General features: G+C 43.2%; 1 protein-coding gene across 1 annotated transcript in view; it reads right to left on the bottom strand.

Annotated features, from left to right (window-relative positions):
- Nucleotides 1-17,408, bottom strand: part of LOC139388305 (listerin E3 ubiquitin protein ligase 1) — a 95,898-nt gene that overhangs the window by 27,250 nt on the left and 51,240 nt on the right. The window contains exons 24-28 of the mRNA XM_071134905.1: nucleotides 14,070-14,205; nucleotides 13,348-13,492; nucleotides 11,895-12,108; nucleotides 10,761-10,998; nucleotides 7,859-7,936 (exon numbers count right to left, since the gene is read on the bottom strand). Coding sequence (XP_070991006.1) covers nucleotides 7,859-7,936; nucleotides 10,761-10,998; nucleotides 11,895-12,108; nucleotides 13,348-13,492; nucleotides 14,070-14,205 — 811 coding nt within the window. The remainder of the gene's footprint in view (nucleotides 1-7,858; nucleotides 7,937-10,760; nucleotides 10,999-11,894; nucleotides 12,109-13,347; nucleotides 13,493-14,069; nucleotides 14,206-17,408) is intronic.

Raw genomic sequence — 17,408 nt, 5'->3', positions numbered from 1 at the left:
CCGTACCAAACTAAATGCTGGGTTTACATTAACCCCCGCCGTACCAAACTAAATGCTGGGTTTATATTAACCCCCACTGTACCAAACTAAATGCTAGGTTTATATTAACCCCCGCTGTACCAAACTAAATGCTTATATTAACCCCCGCCGTACCAAACTAAATGCTGGGTTTACATTAACCCCCGCCGTACCAAACTAAATGCTGGGTTTATATTAACCCCCGCTGTACCAAACTAAATGCTTATATTAACCCCCGCCGTACCAAACTAAATGCTGGGTTTACATTAACCCCCACTGTACCAAACTAAATGCTGGGTTTATATTAACCCCCGCTGTACCAAACTAAATGCTTATATTAACCCCCGCCGTACCAAACTAAATGCTAGGTTTATATTAACCCCCGCTGTACCAAACTAAATCCTTATATTAACCCCCGCCGTACCAAACTAAATGCTAGGTTTATATTAACCCCCGCTGTACCAAACTAAATGCTTATATTAACCCCCGCTGTACCAAATTAAATGCTTATATTAACCCCCGCTGTACCAAACTAAATGCTGGGTTTATATTAACCCCCGCTGTACCAAACTAAATGCTTATATTAACCCCCGCTGTACCAAATTAAATGCTTATATTAACCCCCGCTGTACCAAATTAAATGCTTATATTAACCCCCGCTGTACCAAACTAAATGCTGGGTTTATATTAACCCCCGCTGTACCAAACTAAATGCTTATATTAACCCCCGCTGTACCAAACTAAATGCTAGGTTTATATTAACCCCCGCCGTACCAAACTAAATGCTAGGTTTATATTAACCCCCGCCGTACCAAACTAAATGCTAGGTTTATATTAACCCCCGCTGTACCAAACTTAATGCTTATATTAACCCCCGCTGTACCAAACTAAATGCTAGGTTTATATCAACCCCCGCCGTACCAAACTAAATGCTAGGTTTATCTTAACCCCCACTGTACCAAACTAAATGCTTATATTAACCCCCGCTGTACCAAACTAAATGCTAGGTTTATATTAACCCCCGCTGTACCAAACTAAATCCTTATATTAACCCCCGCCGTACCAAACTAAATGCTAGGTTTATATTAACCCCCGCTGTACCAAACTAAATGCTGGGTTTATATTAACCCCGCCGTACCAAACTAAATGCTAGGTTTATATAAACCCCCGCTGTACCAAACTAAATGCTGGGTTTATATTAACCCCCGCTGTACCAAACTAAATGCTGGGTTTATATAAACCCCCGCTGTACCAAACTAAATGCTGGGTTTATATAAACCCCCGCTGTACCAAACTAAATGCTGCGTTTATATTAACCCCCGCTGTACCAAACTAAATGCTTATATTAACCCCCGCTGTACCAAACTAAATGCTTATATTAACCCCCGCTGTACCAAACTAAATGCTGGGCTTATATTAACCCCGCTGTACCAAACTAAATGCTGGGTTTATATTAACCCCCGCTGTACCAAACTAAATGCTGGGCTTATATTAACCCCGCTGTACCAAACTAAATGCTGGGTTTATATTAACCCCCGCTGTACCAAACTAAATGCTTATATTAACCCCCGCTGTACCAAACTAAATGCTGCGTTTATATTAACCCCCGCTGTACCAAACTAAATGCTAGGCTTATATTAACCCCGCTGTACCAAACTAAATGCTAGGCTTATATTAACCCCCGCTGTACCAAATGAAATGCTTATATTAACCCCCGCTGTACCAAACTAAATGCTGGGCTTATATTAACCCCCGCTGTACCAAACTAAATGCTGGGTTTATATTAACCCCGCTGTACCAAAGTAAATGCTGGGTTTATATTAACCCCGCTGTACCAAAGTAAATGCTGGGTTTATATTAACCCCCGCTGTACCAAACTAAATGCTAGGTTTATATTAACCCCCGCTGTACCAAACCAAATGCTGGGTTTATATTAACCCTCGCTGTACCAAACTAAATGCTGGGTTTATATTAACCCCCGCTGTACCAAACTAAATGCTAGGTTTATATTAACCACCGCTGTACCAAACTAAATGCTTATATTAACCCCCGCTGTACCAAACAAAATGCTTATATTAACCCCCGCTGTACCAAATTAAATGCTAGGCTTATATTAACCCCGCTGTACCAAATTAAATGCTAGGCTTATATTAACCACGCTGTACCAAACTAAATGTTTATATTAACCCCCGCTGTACCAAACTAAATGCTTATATTAACCCCCGCTGTACCAAACTAAATGCTTATATTAACCCCCGCCGTACCAAACTAAATGCTAGGTATATATTAACCCCCGCTGTACCAAACTAAATGCTAGGCTTATATTAACCCCCGCTGTACCAAATTAAATGCTAGGCTTATATTAACCCCGCTGTACCAAACTAAATGTTTATATTAACCCCCGCTGTACCAAACTAAATGCTGGGTTTATATTAACCCCCGCTGTACCAAACTAAATGCTTGGTTTATATTAACCCCTGCTGTACCAAACTAAATGCTGGGTTTATATTAACCCCCGCTGTACCAAACTAAATGCTAGGTTTATATTAACCCCCGCTGTACCAAACTAAATGCTGGGTTTATATTAACCCCCGCTGTACCAAACTAAATGCTTATATTAACCCTCGCTGTACCAAACTAAATGCTTATATTAACCCCTGCTGTACCAAACTAAATGCTGGGTTTATATTAACCCCCGCTGTACCAAACTAAATGCTTATATTAACCCCCGCTGTACCAAACTAAATGCTGGGTTTATATTAACCCACGCTGTACCAAACTAAATGCTGGGTTTATATTAACCCCCGCTGTACCAAACTAAATGCTTATATTAACCCCCGCTGTACCAAACTAAATGCTGGGTTTATATTAACCCCCGCTGTACCAAACTAAATGCTTATATTAACCCTCGCTGTACCAAACTAAATGCTAGGTTTATATTAACCCCCGCTGTACCAAACTAAATGCTGGGTTTATATTAACCCTCGCTGTACCAAACTAAATGCTGGGCTTATATTAACCCCCGCTGTACCAAACTAAATGCTGGGTTTATATTAACCCCCGCTGTACCAAACTAAATGCTGGGTTTATATTAACCTCCGCTGTACCAAACTAAATGCTGGGTTTATATTAACCCCCGCTGTACCAAACTAAATGCTTATATTAACCCCCGCTGTACCAAACTAAATGCTAGGCTTATATTAACCCCCGCTGTACCAAACTAAATGCTTATATTAACCCCCGCTGTACCAAACTAAATGCTAGGCTTATATTAACCCCCGCTGTACCAAACTAAATGCTGGGCTTATATTAACCCCCGCTGTACCAAACTAAATGCTAGGTTTATATTAACCCCCGCTGTACCAAACTAAATGCTTATATTAACCCTCGCTGTACCAAACTAAATGCTAGGTTTATATTAACCCCCGCTGTACCAAACTAAATGCTAGGCTTATATTAACCCCCGCTGTACCAAACTAAATGCTGGGCTTTTATTAACCCCCGCTGTACCAAACTAAATGCTAGGCTTATATTAACCCCCGCTGTACCAAACTAAATGCTAGGCTTATATTAACCCCCGCTGTACCAAACTAAATGCTGGGTTTATATTAACCCCCGCTGTACCAAACTAAATGCTAGGTTTATATTAACCCCCGCTGTACCAAACTAAATGCTTATATTAACCCCCGCTGTACCAAACTAAATGTTTATATTAACCCCCGCTGTACCAAACTAAATGCTGGGTTTATATTAACCCCTGCTGTACCAAACTAAATGCTGGGCTTATATTAACCCCTGCTGTACCAAACTAAATGCTGGGTTTATATTAACCCCCGCTGTACCAAACTAAATGCTGGGTTTATATTAACCCCCGCTGTACCAAACTAAATGCTTATATTAACCCCCGCTGTACCAAACTAAATGTTTATATTAACCCCTGCTGTACCAAACTAAATGCTTATATTAACCCCCGCTGTACCAAACTAAATGCTGGGTTTATATTAACCCCCGCTGTACCAAACTAAATGCTGGGTTTACATTAACCCATAATGTCAAGCTTTTTTTTTTCTGGGCGAGTTTATGAATGTCTGGCTGGGACAGAGGATTGACATTTGAAATGGAGTTAGGAAATCATGGCATTTTGCGTTAATTATCGTGAATAACTATCTAGCAACCAATCAGAATTCAAGATCCAAACTCACCGTTTTATAAACAGACGTACTGTATACACACACCGATACAGATATACACACACACGCATCGTTAAAACACACATTTTAGGAAACCCCCGCTGGAAACCATCGCCTTCAGAAAGTATTCACACCCCTCGACTTTTTCCACATTTTGTTGTGAAACAGCCTGAATTTAAAATGTAATGAATAAAATGTAGTCGTTCTGCCCCCCTGAGCAAGGCAGGCTGACTTGCCTAGTTAAATTAAAGGTTAAATTAATTTTTTTTTAAATAGTGTAGTTTGTCAACTGGAGACACACACAAGTATTTATTATTTGAAGGATTCTTTCTGGCTGACGGAGAAAAGACAAGGGCATATCAACGTATATGTTTAGAAAAAAAACATTTAGAAAGCGATGATTATTAACGTTTCTAAATGTTAGAACTCAGCATCGTAATTGTAGTTTACCCGGAGACGAACGCGGGTGACGTTTCAGCAACGGCTGAAACCGCGACATACGGAGAAGGGCTTTCGAGAGCTACCATCTAGTATTCTCCGAACAAATGTGTAATTCGAGAAGAAGTAGAGGAAGCATAGTCTTCGTTAGATGGGAGGCACCCATAGGTGTATGGGATCGGTGCAAAACTGGTACAGTCAGTTTATATTTTTTTATTTGAAGGACTCTTTCTCGCTGATGAAAGGGTTAGAAACCTGTATCGTTAGTGATGATAATTGAAGTTTATAAATGTTAAAGCGTCGAGATTGCAGTTCACATGAGGTAATCGTGGGCGAAGCTAAAACAGCGGAAAACTGTAGGGAGAAGGCAGAATACCACCTAGAGTTTGACAGTTAGCTAGGAGCACACCAACATCATCCAACATCATTTACAAACCAAGCATGTGTGTTTAATGAGTCCGCCAGATCAGAGGCAGTAGGGAACTTATTTTGATAACCGCGTAAATTGGACCGTTTTCCTGTCCTGCTAAGCATAAAAGTACTTTTGGGTGTCAGAGAAGAAATATGGTCTTCAAAAGTACAATATTTTTATTAGGAATGTAGTAAAGTAAAAAATTAAAAGTTGTCAAAAAGTTAAAATTGTAAAAAAAATAATAATAATTGCAATAGTAAAGTTCAATATCCCCCCAAAAACTACTTAAGTAGTACTTTAAAAATATTTTTACTTAAGTATTTTACACCACTGGTTGCCGGAGAGGAAGGAAACCGCTCAGGGATTTCACCATGAGGCCAATGGTGACTTTAAAACAGTTACAGAGTTTAACGGCTGTGATAGGAGAGAACTGAGGATGGATCAACAACACTGTAGTTACTCCACCATTAATAACCTAAATGACAGAGTGAAAAGAAGGAAACCTATACAGAATAAATATATTCCAAAACTTGCCTCCTGTTTGCAACAAGGCACTAAAATAATTCTGCAAAAAAAATTGTCTAAACAATTAACTTTTTGTCCTGAATACCAAGTGTTAAAAAAAACATTACTGAGTACTACTCTCTATATTTTCAAGCATAGTGGTGGCTGGCATATAGTTAAGGAACTGGGGAGTTTTTCAGGATAAAAAACAAAACAGAATGGGGCTAAATCAGCACAAAATCCTAGAAGAAAACCTGGTTCAGTCTGCTTTCCACCAGACGAATGGGAGACGAATTCACCTTTCAGCAGAACAATAACCTACAACACAAGGCCAAATCTACACTGGAGTTGCTTACCAAGAAGACACTGAATGTTCCCGACTTCCAGTTTGGACTGAAATCTACATGAAAATGGTTGCCTAGCAACGATCAACAACCAATTGTGACAGAGCTTGAAGAATTTTCTAAAGAATAAATGGGTAAAAGTTGCCCAATCCAGGTGTGGAAAAGCTCTTAGAGACTCAGCCAGAAAGACTCACAGCTGTAGTAACTGCTTTTACAAAAGTATTGCCTCAGGGGTGTGAATACTTATGTAAATTAGATATCTGTATTTAATTTTCAATAAATTCACACATTTAAAAAATATAAAAAATTCAGTGTCATTAAGGGGGATTTAAAAAAAATCCTTATCAATCTATACACAACACCCAATAATAACAAAACCAAAACAGGTTTTTAGAGATTTTAGCATTAAAAAAAAACGGAAATACCTTACATCAGTATTGAGATCCTTTGCTATGAGACTCTAAATTGAGCTCAGGTACATCCTGTTTCCCATTGATCATCCTTGAGATGTTCCTGCAACTTGATTGGAGTTCATCTGTGGTTAATTCAATTGATTGGACATGATTTGGAAAGGCACACAACTGTCTATATGAGGTCCCACAGTTGACAGTGCATGTTAGAGCAAAAACCAAGCCATGAGGTCGAAGGAATTGTCTGTAAAGCTCTGAGACAGGATTGTGTCGAGGCACAGATCTGGGGAAGGGTACCAAAACATTTCTGCAGCATTGAAGGTCCCCAAGAACACAGTGGCCTCCATTCTTAAATGGAATAAGTTTGGAACCACCAAGACTCTTCCTAGACCTGGCCGCCTGGTCAAACTGAGCAATCGGGGGAGAAGGGCCTTGGTCAGGGAGGTGACCAGAACTCAATGGTCACTTTGACAGAGCTCCAGAGTTCCTCTGTGGAGATGGGAGAACCTTCCAGAAGGACAACCATCTCAGCAGCACTCCCCCAATCAGGCCTTTGTGGTAGAGTGGCCAGACCGAAGCCACTCCTCAGTAAAAGGCACATGCCCCTGCTTGGAGTTTGCCAAAAGGAAGGCAAGGGCTCTGGTTTGATGAAACCAAGATTGAACTCTTTGGCCTGAATGCGAAGCGTCACGTCTGGAGGAAACCTGGCACCATTCCTACGGTGAAGCATGGGGGTGGTGGCAGCATCATGCTGTGGGGATGTTTTTCAGTGGCAGGGACTGGGAGACTAGTCAGGATCGATGGGAAAGATGAACAGAGTATAGTACAGAGAGATCCTTGATTAAAAAAAAATGCTCCAGAGCGCTCAGGATCTCAGACTGGGGCGAAGGTTAATCTAAAAACCTGTTTTTGCCTTGTCATTGTGGGGTATTGTGATGTCATTATGGGGTATTGTGATGTCATTATGAGATTTTGTGTAGATTGATGAAGGTGGGGGGGGGGGGGGGGTAAAACGATTTAATCAATTTTATTTAGGTTGTAACGTAACGAAATGTGGAAAAAGTCAAAGGGTCTGAATGCTTTCCGAGTGCCACTGTAGATAAGCTAGTCTATTAGCCATATTATGACCATTGCCCTAGCTAGTTTGAATAGCACTAGCCACGTTATGACTGATGGCTGGAGGCGGCAAACAATGTGCCCATGGCCTGCTGCCATTTACAATCTGATAGCAATATTTCTGGGACCAAAAAAAGAAATGTATTGGTGAATTATATTAATAATGCATTGAACTGCATCCGTCTATTCTGACAACAATGCCTTACTGTACGTCATGGAAGGTAGAATCAAAAATAATCTATTTAAAAAAATCTATATATTTTAAACCTCTTATAAAGGTGGTTTTGTAGCATAACCTGGTAATTTGATATTTTGGGCTGATATTATGATCGTCTGTAAAAGTAGTTAAAACGCTGTGATTTCCACTTTAACTAACAGATGGACATTCCATAGAGAAACACACCCACTCGGGGCTGTTACACTCACAGACACGGTTCCTCTCCATCGTCCTCTGGCTTGGTGTCGTCTCCCTCTCCATCACACTCTGGGAGAGTAGGCATTACCCTGGGACAGACAGACAGACAGACAGACGGACAGGTCATGCTCCTTGACACTGAATCAACAAGTGAGCTCAGGAGGCTTGTCGTATGGGTAGGCATTCACGTACCATAAAAGAGTTGTCAACAAGTTCGAACAAACATGTTCCGTGGCAGTGAACACACAGACAGACATTTGTAATACATTGATTTGAGTTATATATCCTGTATGTGGTAGACGGTGTGTGGTAGACGGTGTGATATATATCCTGTATGTGGTAGACAGTGTGTGGTAGATAGTGTGTTATATATCCTGTATGTGGTAGACAGTGAGTTATATCTCCTACTTGTCTAGAATGTGGTAGACAGTGAGTTCTAATCTTACTTGTCTAGAATGTGGTAAACAGTGTGTTCTAATCTTACTTGTCTAGAATGTGGTGGACAGCGTGTGGTAGACAACGTGTGGTAGACAGCGTGTTATATATGGTACTTGTCTAGTATGTGGTAGACAGTGTTTAATATATCGTATTTGTCTAGAATGTGGTAGACGGTGCGTTCTAATTTTACTTGTCTACCCTGTGATTGACAGTGAGTTCTAATCTTACTTGTCTAGTATGTGGTAGACAGTGTGTTCTAATCTTACTTGTCTAGTATGTGGTAGACAGTGAGTTATATATCCTACTTGTCTAGAATGTGGTAGACAGTGTGTTCTAATCTTACTTGTCTAGTATGTGGTAGACAGTGCGTTCTAATCTTACTTGTCTAGAATGTGGTAGACAGTGCGTTCTAATCTTACTTGTCTAGTATGTGGTAGACAGTGAGTTATATATCCTACTTGTCTAGAATGTGGTAGACAGTGAGTTCTAATCTTACTTGTCTAGAATGTGGTAGACAGTGCGTTCTAATCTTACTTGTCTAGAATGTGGTAGACAGTGCGTTCTAATCTTACTTGTCTAGTATGTGGTAGACAGTGTGTTATATATCCTACTTGTCTAGTATGTGGTAGACAGTGAGTTATATATCCTACTTGTCTAGAATGTGGTAGACAGTGAGTTATATATCCTACTTGTCTAGTATGTGGTAGACAGTGAGTTATATATCCTACTTGTCTAGAATGTGGTAGACAGTGAATTATATATCCTACTTGTCTAGAATGTGGTAGACAGTGAGTTATATATCCTACTTGTCTAGTATGTGGTAGACAGTGAGTTATATATCCTACTTGTCTAGAATGTGGTAGACAGTGAGTTATATATCCTACTTGTCTAGAATGTGGTAGACAGTGTTATATATCCTACTTGTCTAGAATGTGGTAGACAGTGAGTTATATATCCTACTTGTCTAGAATGTGGTAGACAGTGAGTTATATATCCTACTTGTCTAGAATGTGGTAGACAGTGTGTTATATATCCTACTTGTCTAGTATGTGGTAGACAGTGAGTTATATATCCTACTTGTCTAGTATGTGGTAGACAGTGAGTTATATATCCTACTTGTCTAGAATGTGGTAGACAGTGAGTTATATATCCTACTTGTCTAGAATGTGGTAGACAGTGAGTTATATATCCTACTTGTCTAGAATGTGGTAGACAGTGAGTTATATATCCTACTTGTCTAGTATGTGGTAGACAGTGAGTTATATATCCTACTTGTCTAGTATGTGGTAGACAGTGAGTTATATATCCTACTTGTCTAGAATGTGGTAGACAGTGAGTTATATATCCTACTTGTCTAGAATGTGGTAGACAGTGAGTTATATATCCTACTTGTCTAGAATGTGGTAGACAGTGAGTTATATATCCTACTTGTCTAGAATGTGGTAGACAGTGAGTTATATATCCTACTTGTCTAGAATGTGGTAGACAGTGAGTTATATATCCTACTTGTCTAGAATGTGGTAGACAGTGTGTTCTAATCTTACTTGTCTAGAATGTGGTAGACAGTGTGTTCTAATCTTACTTGTCTAGAATGTGGTAGACAGTGAGTTATATATCCTACTTGTCTAGAATGTGGTAGACAGTGTGTTCTAATCTTACTTGTCTAGAATGTGGTAGACAGTGAGTTATATATCCTACTTGTCTAGAATGTGGTAGACAGTGAGTTATATATCCTACTTGTCTAGAATGTGGTAGACAGTGTGTTCTAATCTTACTTGTCTAGAATGTGGTAGACAGTGAGTTATATATCCTACTTGTCTAGAATGTGGTAGACAGTGAGTTCTAATCTTACTTGTCTAGAATGTGGTAGACAGTGAGTTATATATCCTACTTGTCTAGTATGTGGTAGACAGTGAGTTATATATCCTACTTGTCTAGAATGTGGTAGACAGTGAGTTATATATCCTACTTGTCTAGAATGTGGTAGACAGTGAGTTATATATCCTACTTGTCTAGAATGTGGTAGACAGTGAGTTATATATGCTACTTGTCTAGAATGTGGTAGACAGTGTGTTATATATCCTACTTGTCTAGTATGTGGTAGACAGTGAGTTATATATCCTACTTGTCTAGTATGTGGTAGACAGTGAGTTATATATCCTACTTGTCTAGTATGTGGTAGACAGTGAGTTATATATCCTACTTGTCTAGAATGTGGTAGACAGTGAGTTATATATCCTACTTGTCTAGAATGTGGTAGACAGTGAGTTATATATCCTACTTGTCTAGAATGTGGTAGACAGTGAGTTATATATCCTACTTGTCTAGAATGTGGTAGACAGTGAGTTATATATCCTACTTGTCTAGAATGTGGTAGACAGTGAGTTATATATCCTACTTGTCTAGTATGTGGTAGACAGTGTGTTCTAATCCTACTTGTCTAGTATGTGGTAGACAGTGCGTTATATATCCTACTTGTCTAGTATGTGGTAGACAGTGAGTTGCAGTGGTCTGGCTTTGAACAGCAGCAAAGGAGTTAGTGTGTTGAGTAGGGTCTGCAGTGCCTCAGGTAGGCTTGTCTTCTGGTCTGCCACGAACCGCGCTGGCAAGGAATTATGGGTAAGCTGCTGCAGCGGGACGTAGGTCAGAGCCATGCCCACAGACCGCAGGACAGCCAATGGGAACAGTGGATCGTCTGGCTCCTTGAAGGCCTCTACGGAAGGGGAGAAAGGACAACAAGGGTTTAAAATTAGACAAGAAAATGTATTGTCGGAAATCTCACCTTGAGGGTTACTATGGGATTAGTATGAATGTGATACTGCTTCATAATGGCAGTCTAACCCCACCTCACCACCACATTCACGCCCTGACCCCACCTCACCACCACATTCACGCCCTGACCCCACCCACCACCACATTCACACCCTGACCCCCCCCTCACCACCTCATACACACCCTGACCTCCCCTCACCACCTCATACACACCCTGACCCCACCTCACCACAAACACACCCTGACCACCCCACCACAAACACACCCTGACCCCCCCACCACATACACACCCTGACCCCCCCACCACATACACACCCTGACCCCCCCCACCACATACACACCCTGACCCCCCACCACATACACACCCTGACCCCCCCACCACATACACATCCTGACCCCCCCACCACATACACACCCTGACCCCCCCACCACATACACACCCTGACCCCACCCACCACCACATTCACACCCTGACCCCCCCCACCACCACATTCACACCCTGACCCCCCCTCACCACCTCATACACACCCTGACCTCCCCTCACCACCTCATACACACCCTGACCCCACCTCACCACCTCATACACACCCTGACCCCACCTCACCACCTCATACACACCCTGCCCCCCCCCACCACAAACACACCCTGACCCCCCCCACCACAAACACACCCTGACCCCCCCACCACATACACACCCTGACCCCCCACCACATACACACCCTGACACCCCCCCACCACCTGACCCCCCCCACCCCACCCTGACCCCCCCACCACATACACACCCTGACCCCCCCCCACACCACAAACACACCCTGACCCCCCCACTCCCATCCCTACCAGTGATCTTGCCAGGCAGTGGCAGCATCAGGCTGTATATCCCCTCTATGAAGAAGTCGTTCCACTCTGCGGTCAGCTCTGAGGGCAGTAGGTCGTCCACACCAGGCGGGGGCGCTGTGAAGAACTGGTTCAGCTGCACGATCAGCTCACAGGTCTCACACACCAACAACTGCACCCAGGGGTTCCACAGACAACCCACGTTATCGCTAGTCGTCTGGAGGGAGGGTGAGAGGGAGGGAGGGGCTGTAAAATGAACCTTGGTCTGGGACCTTGGTGTGATGCTCACATCCACTATAAGGCCATGGTACTTGCCTACGGATCAGGAAGAGGAACTGCCCCTCCCTATCTTCAGGCTATGCTCAAACCCTACACCCCAACCTGAGCACTCTGTACTGCCAACTCTGCTCTCTTGGCCCTCCCACCCTTACCGGGGGGGGGGGGGGGGCAGCTCCCACTCAAAGGTCTTCTCTGTCCTGGCGCCTCAATGGAGGAACCAGCTTCCCCTCAAGCTAAGAAAGCAGAGTCCCTGCCCATCTTCTGAAAACACCTAAAACCCTACCATCTGAAACCAGTATTACACCCCCCTCCCCCCCCCCACACACACAAACACTTTTCTTTCCCCTACTAGGACTGACTTCTCCGCTAACTTCTCTATCTGGAGATGAATGTACTGACTATGACTGGTCCACCTAGCTATCTGGAGATGAATGTACTGACTATGACTGGTCCACCTAGCTATCTGAAGATGAATGTACTGACTATGATTGGTCCACCTAGCTATCTGAAGATGAATGTACTGACTATGACTGGTCCACCTAGCTATCTGAAGATGAATGTACTGACTATGACTGGTCCACCTAGCTATCTGGAGATAAATGTCCTGACTATGACTGGTCCACCTAGCTATCTGAAGATGAATGTACTGACTATGACTGGTCCACCTAGCTATCTGGAGATGAATGTCCTGACTATGACTGGTCCACCTAGCTATCTGGAGATGAATGTACTGACTATGACTGGTCCACCTAGCTATCTGGAGATGAATGTACTGACTATGACTGGTCCACCTAGCTATCTGAAGATGAATGTCCTGACTATGACTGGTCCACCTAGCTATCTGGAGATGAATGTCCTGACTATGACTGGTCCACCTAGCTATCTGGAGATGAATGTACTGACTATGACTGGTCCACCTAGCTATCTGAAGATGAATGTCCTGACTATGACTGGTCCACCTAGCTATCTGGAGATGAATGTCCTGACTATGACTGGTCCACCTAGCTATCTGGAGATGAATGTACTGACTATGACTGGTCCACCTAGCTATCTGAAGATGACTGCGCTGACTGTAAGTCACTCTGGATACGAGCGTCTGATAAATGATGAGAATGGGTATATGTAGAGCCAGGACTATTTGCTTGTCATGGTCACATGGTCTGGGCAGCCATTTTACCTCTAGCCAGGCCAGCATGGAGCAGAGCAGGAAGTCCCACTGGCTGCCCCCGAGGACTGTGGGAAAATGAGTCACCAACCGGGACAGGAAACGCATCATCTCCACGCTGAGAGACAGCTGGGACGCGGTCGTCTTGGACAGGTCACTGGAACACAGAGGGTAAAGGGGTTTAACAGACCACTGGAAACAGAGCCATTAAAGTGTTCACTCCATTTGAACATGGTGAGCTTTCTATCACTAAATGGCTGCTGTGCATCTCATCAGAGAGAGAGAAATGGAGACAGAGAGGGAAGAGCACAACATGACAGAGAGTATGCAAAACAAACAGAGACCGACAGCTCGAGAGAGACGAGCCAGCCATACAATGACGAGCCAGCCAGACAGAGACAGACAGATGTACAGAAAGACAGAGAGAAAGAATAAACAATAAATAAATAGCTATCTCGCTAAATTTGGTGCAATGAGATGTTGTACCCTGGTCCCTCACAAAAACATAAATACAATTTTAAAAAACTGACAGAGCGACAGACAAACAGGCAGAAAGACAGACCAAGCCAGACAGATTCAGCTAGCTAGCCAGCCAGACAGATTCAGCTAGCTAGCCAGCCAGACAGATTCAGCTAGCTAGACAGCCAGACAGATTCAGCTAGCTAGACAGCCAGACAGATTCAGCTAGCCAGATTCAGCTAGCCAGCCAGACAGACAGGTAAGGTCCCTCCTACCTGCTGAATAGGAACCAGTCTTCTTTGCTGTTTCTCCATTCCATCATGGTGGCCAGTACAGCTATTAGCAGCTCCTCCTGCACTGGCGTGGAGGCCTTGAGACAGCACAACAGCACCGACACACACCCACAAACACCTAGAGGACCACAGAGATTACACACACCCTCACTTTGATATCGTGCTTGTGTATTCATTCCCATATCTACTAAAATAAATAGAACATCATGTTTTGACATGATGACTCCTTGCTGTCCCCAGTCCACCTGGCCGTGCTGCTGCTCCAGTTTCAACTGTTCTGCCTTATTATTATTCGACCATGCTGGTCATTTATGAACATTTGAACATCTTGGCCATGTTCTGTTATAATCTCCACCCGGCACAGCTAGAAGAGGACTGGCCATCCCACATATGCTCACTCTAATTCTCTCTTTCTTTCTCTCTCTCAGAGGACTTGAGCCCTAGGACCATGCCCCAGGAATACCTGACATGATGACTCCTTGCTGTCCCCAGTCCACCTGGCTGTGCTGCTGCTCCAGTTTCAACTGTTCTGCCTTATTATTATTCGACCATGCTGGTCATTTATGAACATTTGAACATCTTGACCATGTTCTGTTATAATCTCCACCCGGCACAGCCAGAAGAGGACTGGCCACCCCACATAGCCTGGTTCCTCTCTAGGTTTCTTCCTAGGTTTTGGCCTTTCTAGGGAGTTTTTCCTAGCCACCGTGCTTCTACACCTGCATTGCTTGCTGTTTGGGGTTTTAGGCTGGGTTTCTGTACAGCACTTTGAGATATCAGCTGATGTACGAAGGGCTATATAAATACATTTGATTTGATTTGATTTGATGTTTTGGTCATGAATGAAAAAAAGCACCCGGCTAACTAGCTGGCTACAGTAGGTTCAGGCATTTCACAATGGCCTGTAATCACTAGTTATTACTGTTAAACATAATGCCTTTTCAGGGAGAATCATGTTGTTTGGTTTACTGTTTGAACAGTCCCTGAGATTATATTTGTTTATCAATGCAAAATAGGCTATTTTGATGAATGGCCGATACACTGAGTATACAAAACATTAAGAACATCTGCTCTTTCCATGACAGACTGACCAGGTGAAAGATATGATCCCTTATTGATGTCACTTGTTAAATTCACTTCGATCAGAGTAGATGAAGGGGAGGAGACGGGTTAAAAGAAGGATTTTTAAGCCTTGAGACAATTGAGACATGGGTTGTGCATGTGTGCCATTCAGAGGGTTTATGGGAGTGACACAAGACTTAAGTGCCTTTAAACAGGGTTATGGTAGAAGGTACCAGGGACACCGGATTGTATCAAGAATTGCAAAGCTGCTGGGTTTTTCACACTCAACAGTTTCCCGTGTGTATCAAGAATGGTCCACCACCCAAAAGGACATCCAGCCAACTTGACACAACTGTGGGAAGCATTGGAGTCAACATAAGCCAGCATCCCTGTGGAATTCAAATACAATTTCTGTTAGCACTGAAATCCCTCCGAAACACTGCCCCCGGCGACGGAGGAACACAGGGGAAGGGATCCCGATGCTACTGTTGGTCCATAGAGAACACAGGGATCATGATGCTACTGTTGGTCCATAGAGAACACAGGGATCATGATGCTACTGTTGGTCCATAGAGAACACAGGGATCATGATGCTACTGTTGGTCCATAGAGAACACAGGGATCATGATGCTACTGTTGGTCCATAGAGAACACAGGGATCATGATGCTACTGTTGGTCCATAGAGAACACAGGGATCATGATGCTACTGTTGGTCCATAGAGAACACAGGGATCATTATGCTACTGTTGACCCATAGAGAACACAGGGATCATGATGCTACTGTTGGTCCATAGAGAACACAGGGATCATGATGCTACTGTTGGTCCATAGAGAACACAGGGATCATGATGCTACTGTTGACCCATAGAGAACACAAGGATCATGATGCTACTGTTGACCCATAGAGAACACAGGGATCATGATGCTACTGTTGACCCATAGAGAACACAGGGATCATGATGCTACTGTTGACCCATAGAGAACACAGGGATCATGATGCTACTGTTGGTCCATAGAGAACACAAGGATCATGATGCTACTGTTGGTCCATAGAGAACACAGGGATCATGATGCTACTGTTGACCCATAGAGAACACAGGGATCATGATGCTACTGTTGACCCATAGAGAACACAGGGATCATTATGCTACTGTTGACCCATAGAGAACACAGGGATCATGATGCTACTGTTGGTCCATAGAGAACACAGGGATCATGATGCTACTGTTGGTCCATAGAGAACACAGGGATCATGATGCTACTGTTGGTCCATAGAGAACACAGGGATCATGATGCTACTGTTGGTCCATAGAGAACACAGGGATCATGATGCTACTGTTGGTCCATAGAGAACACAGGGATCATGATGCTACTGTTGGTCCATAGAGAACACAGGGATCATGATGCTACTGTTGACCCATAGAGAACACAGGGATCATGATGCTACTGTTGACCCATAGAGAACACAGGGATCATGATGCTACTGTTGACCCATAGAGAACACAGGGATCATGATGCTACTGTTGACCCATAGAGAACACAGGGATCATGATGCTACTGTTGACCCATAGAGAACACAGGGATCATGATGCTACTGTTGACCCATAGAGAACACAGGGATCATGATGCTACTGTTGGTCCATAGAGAACACAGGGATCATGATGCTACTGTTGACCCATAGAGAACACAGGGATCATGATGCTACTGTTGGTCCATAGAGAACACAGGGATCATGATGCTACTGTTGGTCCATAGAGAACACAGGGATCATGATGCTACTGTTGACCCATAGAGAACACAGGGATCATGATGCTACTGTTGACCCATAGAGAACACAGGGATCATGATGCTACTGTTGGTCCATAGAGAACACAGGGATCATGATGCTACTGTTGACCCATAGAGAACACAGGGATCATGATGCTACTGTTGGTCCATAGAGAACACAGGGATCATGATGCTACTGTTGACCCATAGAGAACACAGGGATCATGATGCTACTGTTGACCCATAGAGAACACAGGGATCATGATGCTACTGTTGGTCCATAGAGAACACAGGGATCATGATGCTACTGTTGGTCCATAGAGAACACAGGGATCATGATGCTACTGTTGGTCCATAGAGAACACAGGGATCATGATGCTACTGTTGGTCCATAGAGAACACAGGGATCATGATGCTACTGTTGACCCATAGAGAACACAGGGATCATGATGCTACTGTTGACCCATAGAGAACACAGGGATCATGATGC

The sequence above is a fragment of the Oncorhynchus clarkii genome, chromosome 29, assembly GCF_045791955.1.
Source record: "Oncorhynchus clarkii lewisi isolate Uvic-CL-2024 chromosome 29, UVic_Ocla_1.0, whole genome shotgun sequence".
Classification (NCBI taxonomy): domain Eukaryota; kingdom Metazoa; phylum Chordata; class Actinopteri; order Salmoniformes; family Salmonidae; genus Oncorhynchus; species Oncorhynchus clarkii.
Note: the sequence above shows the minus strand (reverse complement) of the source record. Positions and strands in the feature narration are given on the sequence as shown.